The 27558-nt window shown below is 31.8% G+C and overlaps 2 protein-coding genes across 2 annotated transcripts; both read right to left on the bottom strand.

Annotated features, from left to right (window-relative positions):
* Nucleotides 1-9261: 9261 nt before the first annotated feature.
* On the bottom strand, nt 9262-16210 carry LOC130449708 (saposin-B-Val-like). The gene is made up of 4 exons (XM_056787672.1): nt 15164-16210; nt 14301-14328; nt 12161-12248; nt 9262-9451 (listed from the first exon to the last, which is right to left on the bottom strand). Exons 1-4 carry the CDS (start codon nt 15201-15203, stop codon nt 9293-9295), a joined length of 315 nt encoding a protein of 104 aa, XP_056643650.1. The 5' UTR covers nt 15204-16210; the 3' UTR covers nt 9262-9292.
* A 3605-nt stretch (nt 16211-19815) lies between these two features.
* LOC130449737 (uncharacterized) lies at nt 19816-26629 on the bottom strand. Its single transcript, XM_056787721.1, has 4 exons — nt 26503-26629; nt 24493-24520; nt 22780-22867; nt 19816-20017 (listed from the first exon to the last, which is right to left on the bottom strand). The coding sequence occupies exons 1-4, from the start codon at nt 26540-26542 to the stop codon at nt 19859-19861; spliced, it is 315 nt and encodes a 104-aa protein (XP_056643699.1). The 5' UTR covers nt 26543-26629; the 3' UTR covers nt 19816-19858.
* Between the last annotated feature and the right edge of the window lie 929 nt (nt 26630-27558).

Genomic DNA, 27558 nt, shown 5'->3' with positions numbered 1-27558 from the left:
TTATATCCATAATCAAACCTAACAAGCTTTTAATTCAATTAACAGTGAAATTTATGAAATACCAAATACGATTTATATCCGGAATTGCTGGAAATTGTAGAGAAGAATATTTCTTTTCATTACGGCTCATAATGACAACGCGGAGAGAATATTCTCATTAATTACACAACAATGAACATAATATAAAATTGTCTAAGCGTAGAAACAATCTGTAATCAAAATTAAATTCAATTTTCAATAATACAGCTGCATTGATTCTAACAATTTCCGTTTGAACAGAAGAGATATTCCAATAGCTAGAGAAATTAGCCTGAGTAGAAAAAAACTGGAAAGTGAAAAAGAGCCGGAGAAAAATGCTTTGCTAGTTAGATAGCCAAATAATCTACTTCTGATTGCAATAATTTCATTTCATTTTTATTGTTATTATTTTTTTTTTAATATGAGAAAAAAATTCAAAGTACTACTTTGTATCTGAAGTGTGATGGGCGTAATGTTAAAGAAATCCTCACCTAGTGGAGATATGAAAAAACAAATATCTGTACTCTGGACTGGCTCTGCAATCGGGCTTTGAACTCAAGATTGTTTTTCAAAAAAGAGATTTTTGGAGTGAGAGTGTAGAGATGAGATCGATACACAATGCCCATATCCAAGGAACTGAATGAACTATCATCTAAGTGCTTGGAAATCGCATGCATCTAACCTAACCTTACCTAAATTAACGTAACCTAATCCAGTTCAAGTTAACCTTACTTCAATTAACCTATTCCAACGTAACCTAGTCTAATCTAACCTAATCTAACCCAATATGATCTAATCTAAGCTAACTTTAGCAAACCATCAAACTATTCAATTACACACATACATCATGTAATAATTTATATATAACAATACTTCACTAATGTTGTCAGAGACAATGATTCAATTAATTCATATATTCATTATTTTTGCTATAAATTAGAAGTAGCTACATTGTTTTGAAATACCGTAAACATATTTTTTCCAAGCAATAAGATGGAGAACTGTAAACTATAAGATAGAATTGATCGTATCAATGATATAAACGTAATGTAAGAAGATCCTCAATGTCCCGACCTCAGAGATACATAGAAATATTCAGCACTCCATACACATGTTTGAAGCTTCTCCAAGGCTGATTCAATCTTTAGGGGATTGGTCAGTAGGTTTTAAAAAACTGGTCAGTCGAAAATAGTTTAAAAAATACCTTTGATATATTATTCGAATTCAAATGCTAAGTGGCCTATTATTATGCCTTATAAAGCTGATTTGGTGGGTACCAGATTGGTTACAGAATCATCATAATTGGTTAAAATACAGGGTGCTCCAAAATTATCTTTACAACTTCAAAAATTTATAAATTCGAAAATAAACAAGATATTTATATTCTGTCTTTTGCATGTCTTACTGTAACTAATAAAGTTTTTTTTAATACACTTCAGCATATGCACCATTGGTGCACTTCCAGTCTGTAATCAATTTGAAGCAAGGTGCGCTGTAACATGTCGCCTGTGATTGTACTAAAAGCTTGTGTAATGCCGTGTTTCAAGTCATCAATATCATTAACCAGTGTATGGTAAACAGTATCCTTCAAATAACTTCACAAGAAGAAGTCGAGGGTAGTTATGTCCGGAGACCTTGGTGGCCATGAAAAAGTCTCGTTGAGGTGTTCGCGAACTGCTGTCAAACAGTGTAGTGGTGCACCATCCTGTTGGAAGTAATTCGGCTGTAATTCTTCCAACTGAGAAAGAGCAAAGTTTTGAAACATATCCAGGTACACGCAGCCAGTAACTGTGGTTTCTATGAAGAAGAAAGAACACATTAACCTTTGGGCTGTCTCGTTGAAGGTCGACTACTGCATATGGTGCTTCAGGACCCCAAATTCGTACGTTGTGGTGGCTTATTGTACCAGACACATAGAACGTGGTCTCATCACACACCTTTTTCAAGAAATCTTTATCACGCTCAATCGTTGTAATATGTCTACGGCAAATTCCACACGTTTTAGTCGATCTGTTGGTAACAGTGCCTGCAGCAACTGTACTTTATAGGCATACAGACGCAACTGTTTATGAAGAACCCTGTGGATTGTGGTTGAAGGCATTTGGAGTTGCCTTGAAGCCTGATTGTACTGAAACGTTTTGCGTATTCGCTCCACATTTTCTGGACTTGTACTGGGTCCTCCGGCTCCACTTTTATGCAATACTGATCCGATGCTCATGAAGCTTGAGTATAATGAACGGATGGAGGGTCTGGATGGGGGGTCTCTTTGGAATTTTGTCCTGAAGTTCCGTTGAACCTGTGTATCTGATTCCGTCTCTATAACATACATTGAGCTTTTTGTTGTGGTATCCACATTTTCACTTATAACTGTTCAGTCTATGGAAAAAAACTTCATTAGTTGCCGTAATATATGCAAAAGACAGAATATGAATATCTTGTTTATGTTCGAAGTTATGAATTTCTGAAGCTGTAAACATAATTTTGGAACACCCTGTATAATTTTCATTCGTGGAACTGTTAATTTTGTCAATTGATATATAGGGTTGTAATAAACTAATGCACAAAACTCATAATATACGATGTTAAATTTTGAAAAAACAAAATAAAAGCACGTTCAGTTTAGAAAATTGTACGTAAAATTTGTTAAGTTATGACGCCATCAATATTTTTTCGACTGGAAAGTAGGTCACATTCGAAAATAATACGACAAAATTATTAAAATTATCATCAATTTTCTCGAAAGAAGTAAGGTCCAATAAATCTTTCTCTGACGATTCCTACTCATGTATTTCTTTCTAAATTGTGGAAGATTCTCCCGAGACCTGTACCGATAATTATGTCCATTTACTGCACTATTCATATACATCATTCCATCGTTTGAAATTACTACACGATCAAAAAAAATCATTAAGATTTCACAAAATTCCAGACCCCCATTGGACTTTGCATAAATGTAGTTTTTCTTTCTTTAGAAGTACCATTGTAGATGACTACGTAATATTTTGTTGCAATGAAATTTGTGTTGTAGTTGCGTGAGGGTTGTTTCCTATCGACAATATAATCGAATGTATAAATTTGCCTCGTTTCTTATGACTGGTTTCTAGATTATGGAGTATCTCTCACGCTTCTCGTTTTATTAAGTTTGGCAACAATACTGCTAACTGTGTTACTAGCAATCGGAGGTATTTTTGTGTTTCAATGAATAAAGTACATGCTTCTTCATTATTTTATCACCATAAATTATCATCTTTAGAATATCTATTCTTTTTTTTTTTTTGGTTAAAGGAATTATAACGTACAACATTAATTTTTCTTAGAAATGGACGTTGTATAATTGATATATAGGATTGTGAAGAAGTAATGTAATTCATATAACGTACAATGTTAATTTTTGAAAAAAAAAAACAAAGTAGTTAGAAGCACGTTCAGGCAAGCAAATTGGACGCCATCAATATTTTTTCAAATGAGAAGCTAAGTAGGTCACATGACAAAATTTTCAAAAATCTGAATTAACTCAATTTTAGTGATAACTTTGAAAATAATCAATTTTTACGGAAGAAATAAGGTACAATAAATCTAACTATGACGATTCCTACCCATATATTTTTGTCTAAATTGTATGAGATTTTCCCGAGCCTTGTACATTGCTACACTGTCAAAAAACTTCGATTTCCATCACAATGCCTCATGAAGATTTCACAAAATTTGAACTTTGTATAAGACCAGTTTTTCTTTCTCGTTATTGCTTATTATTGGTTTCCAGCTTATGGAGCATACCTCACGCTTCTCGTTTTATTAAGTTATAACTAAAAATTACCAATAAACTAACAAATAGAATTACTAGCTGAAAGACACTGAAATGGTACTTGTAGCTCATACAAGAAATAAACAGTGAATTTGAATTAAAATTAAAGTAAGAGTTCGTCAAACTTTCTCCATTTTGTGAGGTTATGAGCACAGAATACGTTAGGTTAGTCTGTATTTATGATATTGTTTTATTTAAAAAATCCTTGTTTTTTGATTATGGGAATATTATTCACGTTATTGCGCCGATTTCCGTTGTGGAGTTTTCTTTTTTAAAATTGATATAAAAACAAAAGAAAAAAGCAATGACCGAAAGTCAGCAATGTCTTCTAGACGATGGTACACTGACAGACAGTATCAGAAGCTTTCCATATTTGTATGAAAAAAATGACCATACAGGGAATTTCTATTAACCTGTAATTTACAATTATCCTCAATTTACTGTATAAATAGAAAAATTACCACCAAATTAGTTTAGTTTAATGTTGATTTCAATTTAGTTTTCATTTTGGCAAGATAAACCAAGCTTAATTGTATTTCTAACAATCGGAGGTCTTTTTAAGTGTGCTTCGATGAATAAAGTACAAGTTTTTTCATTACTCCAAAGTATATCACCATAACTTACTACCATTAGAAATTCTACCCTTTCTTTTTCGGCGAAAGGAAGGAAGAAACAAGAAAAAAGTACGTGTACAACATACAGTATTCATTTTTTCTTAAAAATGAACGTTGTACAGTTAACGTATTTTGTGTTATTTTATCACAACTCTGTATAGCAATAATTGAACCAATTTCATAATTTACGGTTCTTTCAACGATGAATCCCATTGAATTTGTACAAAATTATTCGGGAATAAAATAAGTGATGGAAGCATATCCATATAAACTAATTTGTTCTCCTCTTTTCAAAATCTATTTCAAAATATCCTGAAATACAGCAATGGATGTTACAAAATACCCGATTATTATATGTATCTGATTAATCGTGACAATTTTTGATTAATACATGACCGCGTTTAACAACCTATAATAATAAAATCAGGGTCTTAAGTATTTGTATATGTGTGAGTAGATCAATCAATTGAATATTTGAAGTGCTGATAACATTAATACATTAATACAATCACATCACTTGATATTAATTTGAAATGGATGATAAAAATCAATCAATAATTTTGAAAATTGATACATCAATCAAAAGGGATATCATACTTTTATAATTGTAGTTTATAATCGTAGAATGATTAAAAAGTAATGAATAATAATGGAAAAATCTATCTTGCTAGTTTTATGAAAAGAACCTGAACCTTTGGCAATAATATCGTCTACTGAAGATCGCAAAAAGGAGCCAAAATCAAAACTCGACTATGTAAAAGGTGACGCTAATCGTTTTCTTTGATCATCATGATCACCAGAAATTCATCCCAGATTTTAAAACTATAGCAAGAAGTAATAATTGTCTATTTGAGGCATCTACGTGAAGCAAATAGATTTGTGGGCTAATAGTTCATGGATTTCTCTCAATAACTCGCAGTCGCTTTCCAGCGTGACTATGATTTATTGACAAATATGAAAGTACAATCATCGCCGCTGTACTTGCCAGATTTGGTTCTAAAAATTACGTCATGAGTTTATTGAAGCCCGAAAAAGTAATTTGCTCAAGATACTGAGAGCCATCCCAGTCGAGCTTGCAACAAGTGGAATAAGCATTGGTGTGTTTCTAAAATATGTGGAAACGTTATTTAACTCATAAAGTAGTGATCATGTAAAAGTCAATATTTCCTATACTAATAGCGATCATGGGAGATGTATATTGTTTAATATGTGTCAATCCCTTTTTTTCTTTTTTATTCATCAAATACTAAAATAAGTATAAGACTAACAAAAACTTGAATGTTCAATTTCTTTCTTGTTTAATTCAGAAAAAGGGCTCAGGTGGTCGACATGAAAACACTTTTCCCTAAAAATATATTGATGTCTTCACTTAGAGAACGGTGATATATTGAAATAATATCAGTTGAGTTATATGAAAAATGCCACAATTTCCAAGTTTTTATCTGAACCATATTGTTTTATGTAAATTTCTTGATAGCTTGAACCTAGCTTATATTAGGAAACTTAACCACACCGCTTGTTTCAAATTATCTTCAAAATTATATACAACTAACTTTGAAGTAGTTGAGATCATTATAATAGGAATTAATCAACAAGATTGGATACAAGAGTTATACTTTCTTATTTTGATTAAATATTGCTTCGATTCATCTGTGAAACTCAACAATCAAGTTTTTAAAAGCTCTTCTGATTCACTAAATAATGAAACAGCACATTCCAACTATTTCATCTTTCCAGCATCGCAATAGTGACATTTTTTATTCATTGATCAAATAAAAATCAAAGGATGATTATGATTTTGAATTGAAACCTGATACTATTAAACACCGACCAATCCACACGTATGAAATTTCGACAGCGCCTGGTCTGCATTTCTGTACTATGACTGCTGCCTGCAGGGTAACTTGTCTTTTTGGACGACCTCGTACCTGAGTACCAGTTTCAGCTGCTCTCAAAAAACTTTGTCGCTTTTCTTGCTGTTGTTTCCTCTTCTCTGCGTGAACCGAGGATTCTTTATTTTCGTGCAAATAACAGAGTATGAATTGAAACCAAAGAGTAAGATCTAAAATAATGAATAGCATGTAACTAGAGAAATGACACTTAACCACAAAAAGTCAAATAGGTCTATACTGCATATATGACGATAGAAAAAAATGACAATAGAGAAGAGTTCCAAGCAACTGAAACTATAGTCAATTGTATAAGAGTACTCAGGGCTGAAACTTCATTACTGGAATGAAAAATTGCTTTATATATTGTAAAAAATAATTTTTTTCATAAAAAGTATCCTATGTTATTTCAAATATCTCCAAGATGTGTACAAAGTTTTATGATGATCACTGAGTAGTTTTCGCGTGAATAACAAACAAACTCACATTAACAATCATAATATAAGTAAGGATAAAATGAATTGGAAATCAAATAATCACGTTAGATAACAAAAACTAAGTACCAAAGATCAGATCATTGCGGAGGTTGTGTTATGAGATAAAAGCTGATTTTACTGGCCATATCAATTCGAAAATCGTTGAAATTGATACCTAGAACAAATTCCCAGTTCATTATCTTATATTCTTAATACACAACCGTCATACTCACCTGTTCCAGAACTTTAACAAAATAATTACCTCTGTATTAGAAAGTGCACAATTTATAGAGCTCATATTTCAAGTTTGAATATGCCACGCTATTTAGAATTTGTTTGGCAGTCATCAAAAGTCAACATTTCTAGTGAATTTGTATACATGGAAAAAACTGGTCGTCGTGGTACATAACTTTTATTAGAAAGGCATTAGCTCAACTAATATAAAAGCTGAACTGGATTCTATTTTGAGCGAGACTAGTCCTTGGTTATGGTATTAGTAGGTGAAATATTGGGTAACAAAGTTTAAACGTACGACCTGCGAAGACCGTCATCGTGGAGGCTGACCAAGTGAGGTGACGACTCCAGAAATGTTGATGAAAATTAATGAAGCGATACTGGAAGATCTTCTACTCCTAGCAGACATAGTAAACATTTCAGAGAGGGTGTTACATCGTATATCAATTGGAAATTTGGACATAAGTTGCACAGGATGGATGCCGCATTTGTTCACATTGGAACAAAAACAGCAACGTGAAGATGTTTCCATTGAGTGATTGGCAGTGAAGTTTTGTACCGTTTCATAATCATCTTTCCACACTCGAAACCAAAGAACAATAAAAAAATGGATTGAAAATGGCGAATCGGCAAAGGTAAAGACTGCTTAGAAGGTCATAACTTCGGTTTTTTGTGATGCACGTGCGGTAATTTCAATTGGCTATCTCGAATTAGGAAAAACTATCAACGGCGGGTATTATGCGAGCTCACTGAAACCTTTCCACGAAGAAATTAAGCAAAAGCGGACCTATTTGGCTAACAAGAAAGTGTTGTACCATCAAGACAAAGCAACAGCTCACATATCCTTTATTAAAATGGCTAAAATCAATGATTTAAAGTTTAAATTGCTACCTTATGGTGGTCGAAGATTTTTCGGCGATGAAGGAGTGATATCGGCAATTGATGGCTATTTTGAGGAGCTCGACTATTCTTATTATGAAAAATGTATCGAACTAATGAAACACTGCTGGGAAAAGTGTATTGAGCTAAAAGGAGATTATATTGAGTTTTATAGAAGAAGAGATTTATAGAAAATATTGCATAACTCGATCATCAGTCATTGTATTGCTTAACAGCTGGCGAAAAAAGGTTTGATATACATTCTGCTAGTTTTCCAGGTCTACAAAAACGGCTACGTTTCTCCTTTATTAGAATAAATTTTGGTAGAATTTTTTTGAAGCTCTCAGTGCTTCATTGGTTCGTTTGAATATGCAGGAAAGCAAATAGAATATTTTTGAAATTTCGGTGGCACGAGTTTTTTACACAATTAATTTGATATAGTTTTGTAGCCCTAATGAAATCTCCCAAGCTTTCAAATATGATCTTTTTGGACCTCCAATTGTTTTGATTCTATTATACTTCTCCATCCAGGAATCCAGCTCCCACAACGATGCAAGGCTTAAGTCCAACGAAAGCAAAAAACTCTAAGAAAGGAGGGAAGAAAAATTCAAACCAAAAGGAGGGATTTCAACATATTCAGATTAATTGAAATAACTAATAGCCAAATCAGAAGCATCAGGAAAGGTTTGTGGCATTTTGTGGCAAATATTTGTCTTAAGTACGACATATTATCTGGAACTATTTGCATATTATTGCTGGGCTACATCTGTTTAATCTCAATTGCGAGATCCGCGTATTTGACCAGTTTCTCTTGGTGTTTTTTGAGAACGTTATGAGTGTTCCGTAAAGCTACATCGACAAGAAGGACTGAATTAACTTTTCTATTGACCACCATGATGTCAGGTCTATTATTCGTCACCTGTCTACGGGTGATAATAGAGCTATCGTACAAAATAAACCCTTCCTCCCTGTCATTTTTTATCTGTTCCAACAAATGATGTCTTTTGGATTCAATAAATGATCAAACTTTTCTCTGTAGTAGTAGTAACATCTACCTCCATATTCAAATTATTCTCATGATTTCATCGAGTTACATATACTGTGTCTTTATCTCGTCTTACATTTTTATGATTATTATCACATCTAAAATTGAAGCGTGTTGAGGACCTTTGTATAACATTCTCCACAAAAAACGTTGAAACACGTTTCACACCCGACATCTGAGCTATTCATTCGTAAACATTTCATAAAGAAAACGTTTCACTGGATATTTTTTCTCAATTTTAGGAAAATATAAGGATAATAATGCTTAAGACAATCGATGAATGTATGAATGAAAAAAGAAACACTATTGAATATTTTTTATTCACATTTCACTTAACAGAAGCCAAGGTCTCCGCATATAACCTCTGGAGTTGATTGGTTGATTCCTTCATAGATTTTTTTGACGAGAGGAAGAATTTTGTTGTTGCATAAGTCTGCGAGGTCACCTGATAATAAGTTGCAAATTTCTTGAACGGCTTTCTCTACTTCTTCCTGAAATATGAAAAGATATATGGAGTTCTTGAAGTATAATACATATTAATAATGAAAATGAATTAAGTGGAGTTACTCAAATCATAAACAATATTTTAGAAAATGTAAGCCTTCCAGGATAGTTGGAAATTGAGTTGATGTATACATTTATTAGGAGCTTGTTTGAAAAGGACAGTTGTACATTTTTTTTTCAGTATTTATCGTGTATTATTGTACATAATATGTGATATACTCGACTAGACTATTTGTTTATATCGTAATTATATTGTATATCATTTGTTAGTAAATTATACTTAACTTTCAGCCACATTGAATAATGGAAATATACCTTGAGTTCATAGATTAATAGTAGTATTTACATAACATTAAGACGAATAAAATGTTAAAATCCTGTATATCTACATCAGTATACCTTTTCCTACGTAGGATTGAAACCTCATATACTCTTCCATCGATTTATCCAATAATATTCTATCTCTGAATAGTACTTCAATTTCCTCGACGTTTCCATTAATTTCGTTCTATTCCTTCGATTTAGTTGATTTATTCCCTTCTATGCCTTTCTCTCCGCTGTTTTCTTGGTCCATTTACTTCCGTTAATCTATTAGCCATTTGTTGGCTGACTTTCATCATATTTCCATAACTTGAACTGTTTCTTTTTCATTTAATTCATTATTGATGTCATTTCTCTTATGTGTTCGTATCTAATTGCGAACCTTGTAGATTTTTCTATCCATCCAATATTACGTGATCTGCATACAATCCATTATTTCGGATTTTTTGTATATTCATAATTTCTTCTAGTTTTGTCACTTTCTGTTCAATTCTTTTGCTCATCTCATCCCTGAACAAACTTATAGTTCCAAAAAACTAAAAAACACGCACTTAAAGCACATCAAACAAAATAGTTTCTTTTAATAATAAGTGAGAAATACTAGTATTATTGTGAAAAAACGCCGTGCATTGGAAGTAGAAGGAATATGGAAATAAGTGCCCCTTGCCCATCACTCTTTTAAGCTTATTTCAAAAATTATTTCCAACGTTCTAGTTTGATGTGCTTTAAAGGAGTGCTATTCAGTTTTCTTTTCTCTAAAGATGGTTTTTTTTAATCTCAGTTTGCTGATTTCAAACCATATTTCTCACTTTTTAGTTTCATATGGTATAAAAGCGCGTTTTTTGGTTTTTTAAATTGTATTAATTTTGGTTTAATTTATACTATCCTCGTATAATGGCTTTGCTGCTTATATGCCTACATCTCGTCAAAACTTACATCGATTTGTGACGGAGATCGGAGGTTCCGAAACTTTCGTCGTCATTAAAGTAATTTGTTCTTATTTCAAAGGAGAGTTTCAACTTCTGTATCTGGTGTTTCAGTACACTCTCAATAACTTTGGTGTCTCTGTCTATAGCATCAAAAGCCGCCCTAAGACATCAATATTCTGAGTACATATATATGATCGCTTGTCTGTCTCTCTGGGCAGGGAGCCGCTTGATTCTCTTAATATTTATTCTCTTAATCATGTTCTCAAAACTCTGGTGTGGACCAACATAGTTTTAATAATGCAGAAGCTTTCAAACGATTACATATAGTACCTCGTACAGTGAGATAGGGATGATTTTGTTAAAAATTTCTGATAAAATAATATCTCTCCGAATGCTTTTCAGGTGATCATAACTATATTTTTTATGAGTGTTGTGAGTTTATGGACGCTTCAAAGTCAAACTAAACAATCAAAAAATATTGAAAACATTCTTCTTTTTTCGCATATTTTGTACCACGTAGAATTGTCGGTAGTTTGCGGTTGCCTTCTGATAGGTGACGCGCTAATTTTTCATTTCCGATAGTGTCAAAATTATGATTCAAACTATAGCACTACAGACACTTTTCAGTTTCTGTATCTTCAACCAGTAACATAAACATTTAAACACATAGTGAGAATTTTTTTATTTGATGTAATAGTACATGAATGATTTAAATCTCATTCCAACCGAATGAGTATAATCGAAATTTCTGCTCACCAACTTCATTGAAGACTGAAAGCTTACACATACTCCTCAATGCGTGATCAATATTCTTTTGCGGCATCTTGCAGCCTCTATTTTATGATGAAAAACTAAGAAAATTCGAGAATTTGTTATCTCCCTAGCCTTTTACTAATTATACTCCAAATGTGTTCAATTGGAAATTAGTTTGAAAATCTTGTAGACAAGATAGGAGATGTGGAGATTATTCAACGCTCCTCTGTCAACATATGTCTAATCGTTATCATGCCTGGAAATTGAGTTGAATTTTGAAGTAATTTTTCGGATATACCACAACTCCAACAATAGGATATCCAAGGCATATGATGAAAAATTTAGAATTATGATATTAGCCTTGTCTTCTTCTAACTCTCACTCTCCACCACCAAGCAGTTTTGGGATACTGGAGCTTAATCGCTGAAGACGGTAGTTTTCTATTCCTAATTTAACAAAAATCGCTCTTGGCAGCACTCAAGTCGATTCTAGAGTTAATGGTAACATCAACCGTATATACATTTTCGTAACCATATCGAAGAATCTCATTTAGAATTGTTCAGATTGAACAACAAAGTTTCGTTATCAAGTGAAAAAGCTCTTATCCAATGAATGTATGTATATAATATAATCTATTAATGATGGCAGAGTATAAATTCATAACACGAGAAAATTAATAATAAAATAACTTACTTCGGGTAAATCGTTATCAACTGCATTTTTGATGAATTGAGCAATATTTGTACAGGCTTCACAAAGTGCGCCAGACTTGTCTCCAACACTGTAAGATAAATATAGTAGAAGATAAAATTGAAGTAACTGAGTTTGATATATGAGATCATGGTTACGTGAAGGTAGCACAAATAAAATATTATTTAAATTTATGTTAAAAAAATGAAAAGTAAGGTTTTTTGTTTTACAAAAAAAATCACCAAGCGTAGAGTAGACTCAGGACAGTCCAACTAAACTATAAAACACTTTTAAATACAGTCCCTTGGGAAGTTGAGAAGTTTTTAAATAAAATACGTCGTGAAGTCCATATGACCGTTCTGGGATGTGGTTCTATTGCCTTTGGACCGCACCCAGGCTGAACATGTTGAATGGAAGAGCATTTTCAATGTTAATACTCCGGAAACTGCGTGCTGCACCTTGATAAATAATCGAAAAACGTATTCAAAGACAAGAAACATGTCAGGCCACTGAACATGTTATAATAATTTCTTTAAAAATCGGTCACGAATATTTCGAAATATCACTAGGATAAAGCATCTATTATTGATTTTGTAAGTGTCACCGATATGCAAGAAGCTTTTTTTTTAATTTTTTCAATAGTTTGGTTTTTGAAAAAATAAATTTTTTTCCTCTTCGACCTAATTTTTGTTTCTTTCAAGATATTCAGATAACAACTAAGAATGTCTCTACATTTCTACCTGTTGTAATACCAGTTGTAAATAGAAGACAATTAAAATCAGGACGATTTATAGAGAAAAATATATGAACAAAAGGTCTGAGAAGTAAGAAATTGATAAAAGTATACGAGTATTTGGAGCCACGTCTCTTTCACACAAAAGACATTCCCAGTAACAAAATAACAATGTCACTTATATAATCACTTTTTCTTTTCATTCTTTCACTGAAGTTGATTGACTCTAGCTCTCAATAAATAAACATTAATAATAGAGAAGTTCCATTTTCGTTATATATGCAAAATTTCAGTTACGGAAATATGGATTTTTATTCCAATGAGTAACCAAACAAATAATGTTTGCTTATTAATATGTTTGACCTCATAGCTAATAAAAAAATATTTGGAAAATCTAAATGGGATTGAATCAATTTTTTAAGTACTCCAACAAAAGTAAGTATGAGAATTTGATTAATTGCCAAATAAGTTGTTCGACTGATCTATTTAAATAGATGTTGCAAATCTTACTCTGGCATAATGGAGATTAATTCGTTTCCTGTTGACTTTTGGCATCAAATGACGGTTTAACTTCCTGTTGCTTAAAAGGCAGCACCTCTTATTGAGAGAAACTATAGATATTCTGCACCAGTTTAAATTGTGAAAAGAAGGTACTCAACTCAACTTTGCAGTCAAAACAATGAAAAAAATTCATAATGGACTAGCATTTTCCATAACCACAAGATTTAGATTTTGAATGATAAACTAGATCTTATAAAGTAAGATAGATACGTACAAACGTGCACAAAAGTGATCATGTAACAATTTTGCTGAAGTTTTGGCATTTTTGAGCCTCAATATTCTTATTTTCTCATAAGAACCAAATAGCCGCCAAAACTATCAATTTTTCGATATTGTAAAAATTTTGTATCAAATTCGAATATGTCCATTTCACGTTTCCACCAAAATAATAGACTTTAATATGTAGCCAGAATCATTTGACTCATTTTTGGATTTTTTGTCGTGACTCTCCCGATTTTCCACACATATGAACCTGGTATGGGGTATCTCAAAAGAAAAATTACCTCAGATGTATTGAAGGTTCTCCTTTTTTTTGTACGATTAGAGTTTTCCGAAACTCGTATCTGACGCATCCCACGGAAAAAGCTAAGATTATGAAAAGTTATAATGCAGGGTATTTTTTTTCTGTCAGTATATTTTATAAAAATTCCCAAACTATGCTTCTTGGCTCGATAACTGTTTGTTATACCTTTACGGAGCTCATCTTAAAAAATATACTATGAATCCCACATATTGCTTCCATGTTCAATAAAGTTTATGGTTAAAGAAGAATGTCAGATGGCTTTCAGTAATATTCTGTTACCTTGAACAGCAGCGTGTACTCTTTTTAATTTTTTGTAGATGACTTACCTCTTGTGTGCAGCTTGCACAGATAACCCTGGAATGGAAAATATTTTTTATTAATATAGTGAAAAATGGAATTCCAACAAATATTACTGTTTCATAGGTTTGTCATTAATCGCTAAACCTAATTTAATATTACCGAGATTTGTTGAAATGTTATTTATGATTTCCAACAATTAGCAATAACAATTTTCATGTTTCATTTCTTTTGAACTTAAACTAAAATATTTTCCCATCGAAAATCAATCTATAAAACAAATTTGGAAGATTCAAGTTAACAATAACAACAAATTGAAGACCATCTCTTGTCATAACGAAAAGTATAGAATCATGTTAACATATGATATGCAATACCCTCTACTCTACCTTTATTTTATACCCTATATCTATGTCTGTGTTAGTTAATTTCAAACCATAAAACAGTTCAAATTCAAATTCATATATACGAAACTATAAGGAAAGTTCCAGGTATTATAATGTAGTAGTGCGTTACTACATAATTCCCACCCAATAAATAGCGATAAATTTATGTCTTTTGGGTTTAATCAAATTTAAGAAATATATATAAAATTTCTTAAATTGTGGAAAATACTATATTTTTCTGTTAGTCAGTTAGTAGACGCCCAGTGAATACATTTTTTTAATTCCGTATTTTTTATGTATTTTCTGAAAGTCTAGCAAACGTGTAATTTAAAAATTCTTCAAGTTAGTGTCTCAAATACAATACTCACTTAAGAATTATATATATATATATATATATATCTATATATATATATATATATATATATATATATATATATATATATATATATATATTTGAATACATATAATATTAATGACATTTACTATGATATTTTTGAAATACTTACCAATACAGGCAAATAATGCTAAAGCCAAAACGAATTTCATGTTGAGTATGGAGAAGATTTTTCTAATAATAGATACAAATTCAAATCCGCTTTGGTGGAACCCTTTATATATTACTTAAAATCAATGAGTTGTTTATCTAGAAGTACTTTTAATTAGGAAAATCAGATGATATTTGTGTAAACATGGTCCATGTGAATTAGATTATCTTCAATCTATTTGTTTCTATATTGATAATGATAACCACAGGTGCAACTGATAACACTGTGGAAATGTTTGAATGATAAAAGTTCCGTTTATTTCCAGAAGTCAATTACGTAGTGACAAAAAGCCGAAGTATGCAGTGCTACTGTTATTTATTACAGGATCAGTGTAGAAAAAGAAGAGAATAATGATACATTTGTTAAAGGTCTAACAGATATACATGATGAACCTGGTGGTCATTGGCGAAGCTAACCAAGTAATTCAGGAAACACATAGGTTATCAGACGTTTTTCCATGTACAGAATTGTTACCACGCATCTAAGATAACCAAAACTGTATAACGGTGGGTATCGAAACTGTTGAGAAAGAGTGAAGTGAAGCGAATAGCGTCAGCCCAAATATTTCTCATTCGGTTTAACGTTGAAAGAAATAGTTTTTTTTGAGACTATAGTTTCAGGAAAGGAGGAAAATTTGGAAAAAAGAGGTTCAGCAACTAGTTAGTGGTCACAATTAGCGTATATGAAGTGAACTGAATCAAAAAATCACAGCATCAACACGCATACATCCAAGAAAAGGAAACCAACAAAAACAGCACTAAATGTTGCATAAATGATACGAAAGAATGCCATAAAAATCAGACAAGCAAATAGACTAAAGAAAATAAAATGAAAATACGAAGAAATAAGATATGAATAAAAGTGAGAATGCCATGAATCACAAGAATAATACTACAGAAATAGTGTCTCAGAGAAGACAAGCGACTATTCACGGACGAACTGGCTCAATAAGCAGAAGAAACTGCGAATGCTCCCTATGTAAAAACGTGAAATATTTTTTCAACAAGCAAAAGTCGATCTAGTTGACTTAGAAATCAACGGAAATCAACAGGGTTAATAAATATCCTGAAAAAAAAAGCAATTACAATGCAAGCAATAACTCTTTCAATAAATCCTCCTCCTAAAAAGAAAGAGCAGAAGGAAATGATTGTATTTCCCAGAACTAATACAGGCATATACCTCTCTTTTGGCGTTATCCCTCTATTCTCCATTAAAATTTTCGCCTAAATATCTGTAGCTATCACATTTCATCATTGTCTAATTATTTAACAGAGCACAATGCGAGGTCTCTTCACCAATGCATAGAAACAATTAAAAATATCTGATTAAATTCTATAGACTTCGATAAAGCATTTGACCCAATACACCGAGAAATAATGAGGAAAATCTTAAAAGCATACGAACTATCAGATATGTGAGAAGTGAGGAAGGGATGTGTTTGGTCGATAACACTGTTTAACGTTGCAATCGATTGGATAATGAGAAAAAAAACAGAAGATAAAAGGTCAGAAATCAAATGGAGCCTATTTCAATTTGGAATAGAACAGAAACAGGTTACACAAACACTCAATACACAGCAAATCCGATACAGAAAGCGCCATATACTTAGGAGAAAGAGTACTGGAGCAAGTCGATTAAGTGAGCTATTTAGGCAGTAAAATAAGTACACAGGAAGGTACTGAAATGATATCCAAAGGAGAATAGCTCTGGCGCAAAACGCTGTCAAGTCATAGTATAAAAAATGATCTAGCTTCAAGATATTTTTCTAGTCCATCAACAGGTGCCTTCGAGTTATCTGCAAAATGGGGTAAGCAATATAGCGGAATATAGAGAAATATGGCGAGAGAAATAAAAATCTACGTTACGATTACAAACCAAAAATGGAGATGGGTAGGTCATACACTACAGAAAATGGACAAACACAAACAGATTAGCAATCAATTAGATTACTGGAGGCTAAAGAGGAAGAGGCAGATCTGTACGAAGATGTAGAGAAAGTAAGCTTAACATAAAAAAGAGGTTACAGGAATTACCAAGAACGTGCGTCAACAAAATTTGCTCTACCAGGAGCTGAATGATGATGATAAATGATAATTAGTGATTCAAAAATGGAAATAAGTAAGCTCGTTTGCAGAACTATGTGGACCGATTAATTTCCAAAAATTATCTGACGTCTTTTTTCCTCAGTATGGTATTGCGAAATGACCACTCTTCTCCAGCTCATAAAATTTCAGTACCTCAGAAAATTCGTCTCTGTTCATATTCGTCTTACATACTAGAAATTTTTGATTCATCTTAAAAGTGGAAAATGTCATTTTTGGCATTGAAAATTCTTTATTAGATTAGATGAGAATACTTGAGAAAGAAGCCTTCCAGAAATGTTTCTTATTATGAATTTAACTTTGTAATAAACTCAGTTCTCGTAAAGAAAACTTTGAAGGATATATGATAAAATTTCTTGCTTCTTTTTCATTTTATTTCCAACAAGATAATTCATGGTTCCTCTTCAGCATAACTCTTATTTGAAATTAGAACTTATCATTTCTTCCAGGTTTACGGTACATTATAGGAATGTTTTTTTGTGTTGTATATGCGAGTTGAACATTATTGTACAAATGACACAGTTTTCACTTCAATATAATCATATCGGTTACCACACAATTATTACTTGAATTTGTTTACAAGTGAAATATTCCTAAAATCCTTGGATCATAATGTTTTAAATGATCTATCTATATGTACATATTTATTGGGAATTCTGATAAATGTTCAGTACTTGAATCAATAATTTAGATAACTTCGATTAAATGTATTACTAATTCTTATCACAATGGGAGAATTAAATGAATTGAGAATCCTCTTGAACTTGTAATTTATGTTTATCCGTATATTTTTCAAATATATTGTTTTCTATCTATTAATCTCCCCTTCGTAGTTTGTATCCAAAAATATCTAACACCATTATCAATCGTACGTTTTGGTAAAACACTATAAAATAATTTCGTTGGAAAGAATATCTTTGAAAAGGACTCACTCAAAATATTTTCGTATCTTGATGTGCATATTCACATGAAACTCGTGATTTACGAACCTTTTTGCATTTTTGTCTAATGTTCTGTTTCTTTTGTCTATTTTGCTGTTTCACTATCTATAGAAGCTCTCAAGTCTCAGATGATTTGTATTGTTCCTCTAGATTTATAAAACAAGCTCCTCAATTTTTGTGATTTAGACTCAATTCTTCTTCGAGTATTCCAAAATAGTTGTATAAAACATTTTGTCCCTCATGTCCTACTGCTCGTGTGTGTTGACTCCATACCAGTGTCTAGTCAAAGGTCACTCCGAGATATTTAATATAAGCTAAGTAGAAACAGTCGATTCGTCGATTTCAAAAGATCAACAATTCATAGACGATAGCATTTAGCTTCTGAACTGGATCTTCTCCCAGCCTTGATATATATAAAGTGTAGGTAGTCCCTTTTGGAGTGAATCTCGACTTTCCGGGAGATTTGTATGGCTTGAAGGATTGGACAAACCCACTCTTTTACCATAAAGGTTTTGGCAAAAATTTCACGAGATACCGATGTCTCTTATCGATCCTCTAGCAGGATCTGTGTCCTACTAGGATGGTGCAGACATGAAAATGAACGTCTATGGGTAGACACAAGATTTTACCGTATGTGTCGTACTTTTCCTTTTTGAGCATACCTATTTCATATAGTCCTTTGTTAGTGTCTTCCAGCGACGGTATATTTGGTACAAATTCGCAGGCTTTTAGGTAATCCTCGAACCAAATATTACAATTCAGTTGGTGTTGAGCATTCTGAGTTGAAGCACGTGGGACATCCTTTCTAAGCAATTTGAACTTGTTTGTGCCAGTAACTGAGCGTTCGGCTCACTTGCTGGCAACAGTGATACACAATTGACAATAAAATTTGATTTTTTTAAGGTTAATGTGTGAAATTCATTGTTTCTCAGACATTCACATCACAGATTTCACAAATTCACAAGTCAAATTCTGAAAAAAGTGCTTGAGGATGAAGAGAGTGACAAAGATTGAACTGAACCCAAATTCACCCCGTTTGATGAGTTTGCATAGAAATTGCCTAGGGATAACTCCAACAGAAAATCAAGATGATAACCCAAACGGTTCTGGAGATAGATCAAAAGGCAGCTATTGTTCAATAATAAAAAATCCAAAGACAAAGGTCTTAATCTGAGAAGATTTTATTACCTATGAAGATTTAGACTTCCTGCAACCATATGACTCAAGCCGTTCCTTTTTGTCACTGCTAAAGGCTTTTTTTAGAGGGATTAGAATCTGGTGAGCTGTGCCTATAATGCATATTCAATTATCCTACATGTAACTGTCCTTATTTTATATTTCTCGAAACGATGAAAACATTTCAATTAACAAAATTTCTTTCACAATCCAAACCCAATTTACACAATTTTCATTCACCACTTATTTTGTTTATGCTCTAATAATAGCAGTCTAGATATAAAATTTGACAAAAACTTATTTCCAAAAAATCATTTTAATTATATATTAAAATGATTTTTTGGAAATAAGTTTTTGTCATATATAGATAGAAAATGGAAAAGAAAACAAGAGATCAATATCTAAATTTTATTAAAAATTCATGTCAACTTTTTGATTCAACAGAATCCAAGTAATTCACAAACTTCTTCTGGTGTTTCTGATTGAAGCTCCTCGTAGATTGTTTTGACAAGGGGAGGGAAAACAATGTTACAGATTTCCTTCAACTCACCGCCCAAAGAATCACATAGGTTTTTCACTTCTTGTTCTACTTTTTCCTAAAGAAATTAAAATCAATAATTATTTTTCATAATTCAATAATATCAATACACTTAGTAAACATAACTAGGAAATGAGATTCAAAATATATTTTTGACACCAGATATACTGAATACGTAGCCAGTAAAGTAATGTGCTACTGATAAATAATATATAAAAGTTGTTAATCAGAGAGTGTAGTGGGTTTGTGCTTGGTGAGCTTATACAATCAGGCGCTCTATGCAGAAGCGATTATTGTCACTACAATGATAGCTGACAGTCCGGGGAAGTAAGATCAAAAAATCTATGAAAAATCAATGAAAAAATAGAAAAAGTAGGGGTGAGAATTTTTTTACGTGAGTGCTCCGACCACACATCGCCTAGATTTCTGACCAAATCCCGTGAAAGCTCGAAACGCAGCTTGTTTGCATATTTCATTTGAAAGAACTAAAATTCGATGGTACACGCACAAAAAAATCGTTGAGATCAAATTCATAGGAAATTTTATGCCCTACACGATACCGGGAGTCGATTTGTGAAATGAGAATTTGTTCGACTTGAAATTTTCCAAAAAATGAAAATTTCTTATATAGCCGTATCTAGTTTGTTAACTGTTCCGTTCAAATGAATTGTCGCTTCATCAGAAAAAATTATTTTGTTTATGTACTGCCGATCTGCGTTCATTCTGTCCATCATCAATCCACAGAATTCTTGCCTTCCATCAGAATCATATCCATTTAACTCCTGAACTAACTGAACTTTGTAAGGGTAATATTTTTCTTCATACAAAACTCTCAAAATAGATGATTTACTTTACATTATTGTCGGCGGCAAGTTCTCGAGTTGTCTTAGGCAGGTTTTCCTGAATCTCTGGATTACATTTAACTTTTTTCATCACTAAATTGTATATGTCTATCTGATTTTTTAATATTTTTACATGTCCGGTTACACTAAACTTTTTTTTTCAATTTTGTTTACTGTAGACTGCGAAACGTGTTGATCAGGGTATATGTTATAAAAATTTCACAATTCTCTTTTTAAGTTCTTGTTTTATTACCAGAACCAATCATAACTGAAATTCAGTAAATTAGAATATCTAAATAACAACAGCTTTCTATATTCATATTAATTGTTTATTTGGCTTTTTGACAAATATTTTAGTATTTTCAAAAATTTTTTCCTGATGTTTAGCAGAGCAGATATCTGATTTTTCCTAAAGTATATTTTAATGGACTAGATAATATTGCTGACTCAAAAGCTAGGATAACGGAAGAAATTGACAAAATAACCCCTAAGGACATACAAAATTTTGTACGAGAATTTTAAAATTGCCTCGATTATTGTCAAGAAGTGAATGGTGGTCATTTTGAACATTTTATGTAATTATAAAGTATGTTCTAAATATCATGGACATATTATCTTCCTTGTACGTAAAGTTTTGTGACTTGATAAAACTTCATATTGCTGAGCAGTGGACTGAAATCCGTTTCCAGCAAGGTGCCACACAACCCCCTTACTTATTCAAAATTTTCGAGGGGGTGCTAATAATTCAGTGGGGATTCTGGAGAGGAATAATATTTTCATATTGTAAATTGTTAATTTAAGAATAAAAATCGCCCTGTCCTAGGCTTTTTCACAAAGTACCTAATAACGATAAAATTGAATTTATTTCATACATATGGACCGCATTGTATATTATTATGGATATTCCTGTAGCTCATAAAGAGTAATCATTTCAATCGACCATAACAAAATGCTGTTTCGTATTCTATTAGCATAAAATAAAATGTCTCTGCTTGAATCTAAATGGGAAGCACTGGTTTGGAATGACTAACATCATCAATCAATAGAGTGTCTTAATCGTAGATAATTGACAATGACAAATATGCAGCTGATAACAGACAAGATTTGACTTTAATCGAACACATTCTGTAATAAGATGGTAAGAATATCAAATCAGTTTTTTGAGACTGAAATAATGAAACGTATTTTCAATGTTTCCGGATATTGGCGCAATATCGACAAATCATGTATTGAAATATCTACTGAATTTCTAATTCCCAGCAGTATATCAATCAAATTTATTAAGAAAAACGATTCCTTTGTTGTGTTAGTTCTTCAAAACATCAATCTATAAACAGGTAGTAGCTCAAAAACTGTCAATACAAGAAGATATCAGCAATGTTAACTATAGGAGTTAACATAAAATCATTTGGAATCATGCATAAAAAGTTCATACATGCATAAAAAATGTAGAAGCGAGAAAGATGTAGTTCAAGAAAGGCATATTTATTTAAAGAAGACCTATATCCTGTACCATGTAATGAAAATAAATTCTATGATTTTTTTAGAATCTATGAACGCCCAAATTATTGGATTTGTTTATTAATTGTACTTTGTATAAAGTAAAAATGACAAAAATTTTCTCTAATATATTTCATACTTATCATTGACAAGCTCTTTACTTTTCCGAAGGAACAAAAATTATCCTTATTGTCTCTTATTCCCTCCTGGAAACAACAAATAGTGGAAAGGAAATGGAAAATATTTGTGAGAGTTTGCTGATTATAAGTCATATTATTTAATATATTCTTCATGGGTTCTTATATTTATATATTCATGTCATTTATTTCTTGAATGGGTTATGTGGAACATGTTTCGGTTTATTCATTATGAATTAACTATCCTTTTATTTTCTATAGGGAGAAATTTGTCATTTAAATACCTGAAGGCTCTAGTCAATTTTTAAATCATTCTCATTAAAATTAAGTTACAAACTTACTTCAGGAAAATTTTGTTCTATTAGTTCCTTGATATAAGTCCCGACAGTTTTGCATAGATCACAGACTACATCTTTTTTGTTTTCCAACCTGTAAAATAAATAAAAAGTTTAATAAATTTGAGGGTGATTGTACAGCCATAGATAAGGGTTGAATAGTTCATATAAAAAGTTGTAATATACATAATCTGCTTTCACGGGCTTCCAAGAGGTTTATTTTTTTAAAAATTCTGCATAAAAAATGGTTTGGTGAAAACAAATGATTCATGAATAACCCAAATCGAAGCTAATCTAATATCAAATTCTTAATTAAAATTTCTAAATATTCTAACATTTATATTATATGGCTTCTTCTTCCAGTTTTTTATTTCTATATAATTCATTAATTAATTAATTGATCAGAATATTGAGTTATGTTATTTCTAATGAACCAATGGCTCAACTAGACGACAAAACGACATGTAGATCCTAATTCACTCTTATTTTTTCATAGTAGGTATGTATAATATAATTTTTACTTTTCTATCAATGATTTGAGACCTTTCAATCCTCATGTCCCATCTCTTCCTTCGATTTATGTTTTTAACTGTAGAATTCACTTCACGTCTACCTAGAAAGTAGACCTGGTAAAATATCACTTTAAAAATACGATGCATCTTGTTTGATCAATCTCCGTAAAGCTACATTTGTGCACAATAGCGTTGGAAACTGAAGCAGTGGGTACTCGAGCATTGTCATAAAGCAAGCGCATACCTTGTCTTTATACGATAATTTTTTTACGCAACTACCACCCCATGGAATCTCTTTTGCATGTCGGATCATAGTAGAAGACCATAGTTTAATGATTCGTTACAATTGATAGGATTACATTCTATTTTGCTCTGCGCGGATACCCACCTCACGCTAATTTTTGTCATATCTAATGCTCGTGTAGGATCCTTAGAACATTTGTCCTAAAAATTTCTATTAGTGAGTCCTTGTTCCACAGTTGTAAATCAATATTTGTTTATAAATTGCTTCAAAAACATTTAGCTTTGCTTTTCTTAAGGCGTGCTTCTCATTGATAAAATAGTTTATGCTATAATATGTATTAGAGGCCTTTTTAATTTTCTTAGTAATCTCTGCGTCCTCTTTGCTTGTTTTTCCTATTCCCATTCCAAGGTATTTGAATGTGCTCACCGTTTTAATCCTCAATTTCTCTTTATTTATCTTTATTGTTCGAGTGTCACAGTTGCAGTATTTTCTATATTTGTTATATATAATAAAGACTATGGCATATGCTGGTCTAATATTTCCATTTTTCTCTAATATAATCAATTTTTTACCTTTTTTTGTTGTTGTATTTACTATTTAAGCGCCATAGGTGAACACAGGTTACATTTATGCTTCACAAATTTTTTATTCTTGTATCCGGGGTGATTTTTACTTATTTTTTATGCTTCTAGATTTCTAGAATTAAACCTAAATACAGAAGACGTCTTCTCTCAATCTTCTCTCAATTTTCCCCCGAAATATCGAAATATTTAACTTTTCTTGATTCCCATTCTATATTTTCATTTGATTCTCGAAGGTATATTCAATTATGTTTAAATCAAATGATTGTTTGTTTTTCAGTTTTTTTGAACTTATGATAATTCAAAAGTTGAAATAATAATGGAAGATGTTGTTATAGCAAAGATATATGGAATAAATACGAGGTACTAGTTTATAACTTACCCATTGTGTACAGTTTGGACGGATAGCCCTGTGAATCATATAAATGTTATTAAGAAATCTATCATATATTACAGTATTCTCAAATTCAAAATGTAAATTAACATTAATAAAAATTTATAAAACCTATATACATATTTGATAAGACATAAGACCCCGATTTACTGTGAGCAGTGCGATAAATTTATCTAAATTTTTATTAATCTAAACAGTAAATAGAAAGTAAGACTCTTTCTAAAATTTCCAGTGCAAAATCACCGATAAGTACCTTTAATTAACACAGAAAATTTTAATCTAAAATCTGGCTTCAATGAACAAATTTATTATCACTTTTTTACTTAACCAAAATATAACCCACCAACCTTAAATTAGAGAAAAGAAATACTCAGATTCTGTAGAATTTCATCATTAGAACTATGAATTAATTCAAGTAGTTTTAGATTAGTATATTCTTATTCCGTATAATCTTCAATTTCTTCGATAGGTGAATATTATATTTCCCAGCGTTTGAATTACTTTAGTTTCTACTTTAAGTCCTGCTCTACAAATTTTTTCATATGTCGATTCAATTTTTGGATCATTAGTTATTGGGAGTCCAGTTATTAATATATTATTTTGTTTTCTCCCCCCTTCCAACCATTTTATTTAATTTCTGATATTTTCCCTCAGAGTTTGTTAGAATTTTTATTTTTGATTCTTCATTTCATAATGTCAGTCTTTTTACTCATATCTTATTCCCTTTATATCCCTTTTTACATTTTTTCGGGCCAAATTGAGTTCTATATATTTATAAAAAATATGAGAAATTCTAAACCACTATAAAATTAACAGCATCCAGCATACAGTTCAGAGGATCTTCTTCCGTTCCGTTCAGAAACTGTCCAATCTTTCACAAATCCACGTACAGTTGCGTCTCTATTGACAATAGTACAGATGTTGGTGCGCAGTAGCTCACTAAGCTTAGACCTCAGAGACATCATTTGTTCACTCAAACTCTTAGAGTATACAAACCATGACAGTAGACATCGTCGCTCGCGCCACATGTACCAATATTTATTTCGAACTTGGTTGTAAAACATATGATTTATTTAACATTTTCAGATTATTTTACATTTTTATAGTCCTATAAGCCTATTAACCCATTGGTCTAGAGATGTTTCAGAAAAATTCAGCTCATGCCATGAATTTTTATCGAGTTTTAGACAGACTTTAAAAAAATGAGACATTGGGCTACTTCAACAGCAGGTTTCTTTCATTTCTCAATTTTGACCTAATGGACCTCGGGACCAAACTCTGCCCGATGCCACTAAAAGTCTCTTGGTCGCTCTGGTCATCAAACCTTAATATATCTGTTTAATTCAATTGTTTACGACGTATAATCAGGCTCGCATTTGCGGATTTTTTTGTTGGATTTCTTATAAGATAACGGGAGAAACTGATTCAAATGCCAATTAAAAATTTAATGCTTCACATCTCACGAGGTATCATAGTTCACGGGAATTTTTTGATGACGTGGACCAAATATGATAAGATAATCAGTTATTGATTTTTTCAGCTAAGTGAAATGCTTCCAAATGTCATTTCAATAAATCATAAATTCTAACAAAACCTATAGGAGAAATTATAGCTTCAATAGGAGAGAGCTATGAGTATTTTAGTGTAGGGCCAAAGAAACTTCACGTATTTTCTCGTCAGATAAATCTGAAAGAGAAAATGTCCAATAATTGTGTTGTAACGACATGGTGTTCCATCCTGATGGTACTATATTTTTTCTTTTTAGTCAAATAAGCTCATCAAGAAGTTTCAAAAACCAACTATTAGTAAATTTTATCATAATACAATATCAGCATCCTCACTATATCAATGCCTCTATACCAGTTTCTATAGAAGTACATTGAAGTTTTATTTTACAAGTTGTGCTGTGAGTATGGGGTAGAAAAACCATTTTCATAATTGCATTATTTGATAAATTGACAAGACAGATTAAAGTAATTTCTATATATCAGTACTCACCGACACAGGCGAAAAATACTAAAGTCAGAGCTAATTTCATGTTGTGAGATTTTTATACTTGAATGAGTGTAATATGGCCTGACACGCAGTTGATATATCGTCGACAATAATGAAAAAATTTTTTATACCACTTGAAAGATAATCTCATGTGTAGTTTATTTATAAGTTATCGCAAAATATGGTGACAATAGATATTAAAATTTAATAAATTTTAATGTGAATTGCAAAAAAATTTGATTATGAAATTGTCGAAACTCTATTTGGTTTTTTTAAAAACTCATTCTTGTATTTCTGGCAACCGGAATCTTTTGATTTTTTGTTTGATTCACACTATTACATGATTGCGACTATACATATACTATAATTGTGAGACGCCTAGAGATGATAGCAGTTAGATGACCTTTTGGTGTGGTAAATTCAGCCAGAGAAATTTGGAATGTAATATTTGTTCATGTTAAACTCCGTCAGATTTTAAGGTACCATTTTAAAACCAGAAAATCTTTCCCAAAAATGTACAAATTCATATGAATTCAACAAAGTGATGGGATAAGTTTCAAGTGAAAATTAAACATTGTCTAGCCTTGTATAGCACCTATTATTTATAAAGTATAAAACTATTTTACGAACTTAAACCTAACCTCTGACACTTTTTCAATGAATTTAACAGTGATTTAAAACTAGCTTTGTGAAACCGTAGATCAGGGTATCAATGTGGCTGAATTCACATCCCCCAATACCAAGAATACTCGATATATTTGACCTAGTCTCTGGTTGTTTCGCTAACTCTTGTCTTAAAACGTTTCTTTGCACATGAGTCAAAAGGGCACAAACGTAAGTAATTGGAGTTTGCGTGATAACGTAGGTTTTATAAGTGATAGTGCACGGTAATATTTACAAAAGCACTCACTTGAGAATGTATAACTACCTTAGGATCCAAGTTTTTGTTATTAAACATAAGAGAAACGTTGACATGTTGTTCGTAATGTTTCAAATAACGAAACTTGTACAATAATATATTTGGGTACATTTGGTTTGCAAAAGAAGGTCCTACTATTA

Source organism: Diorhabda sublineata, chromosome 10 (assembly GCF_026230105.1).
Source record: "Diorhabda sublineata isolate icDioSubl1.1 chromosome 10, icDioSubl1.1, whole genome shotgun sequence".
Lineage (NCBI taxonomy): Eukaryota > Metazoa > Arthropoda > Insecta > Coleoptera > Chrysomelidae > Diorhabda > Diorhabda sublineata.
The sequence above is the reverse complement of the archived record's forward strand: the minus strand, read 5'-3'. Positions and strand labels throughout refer to the sequence as shown.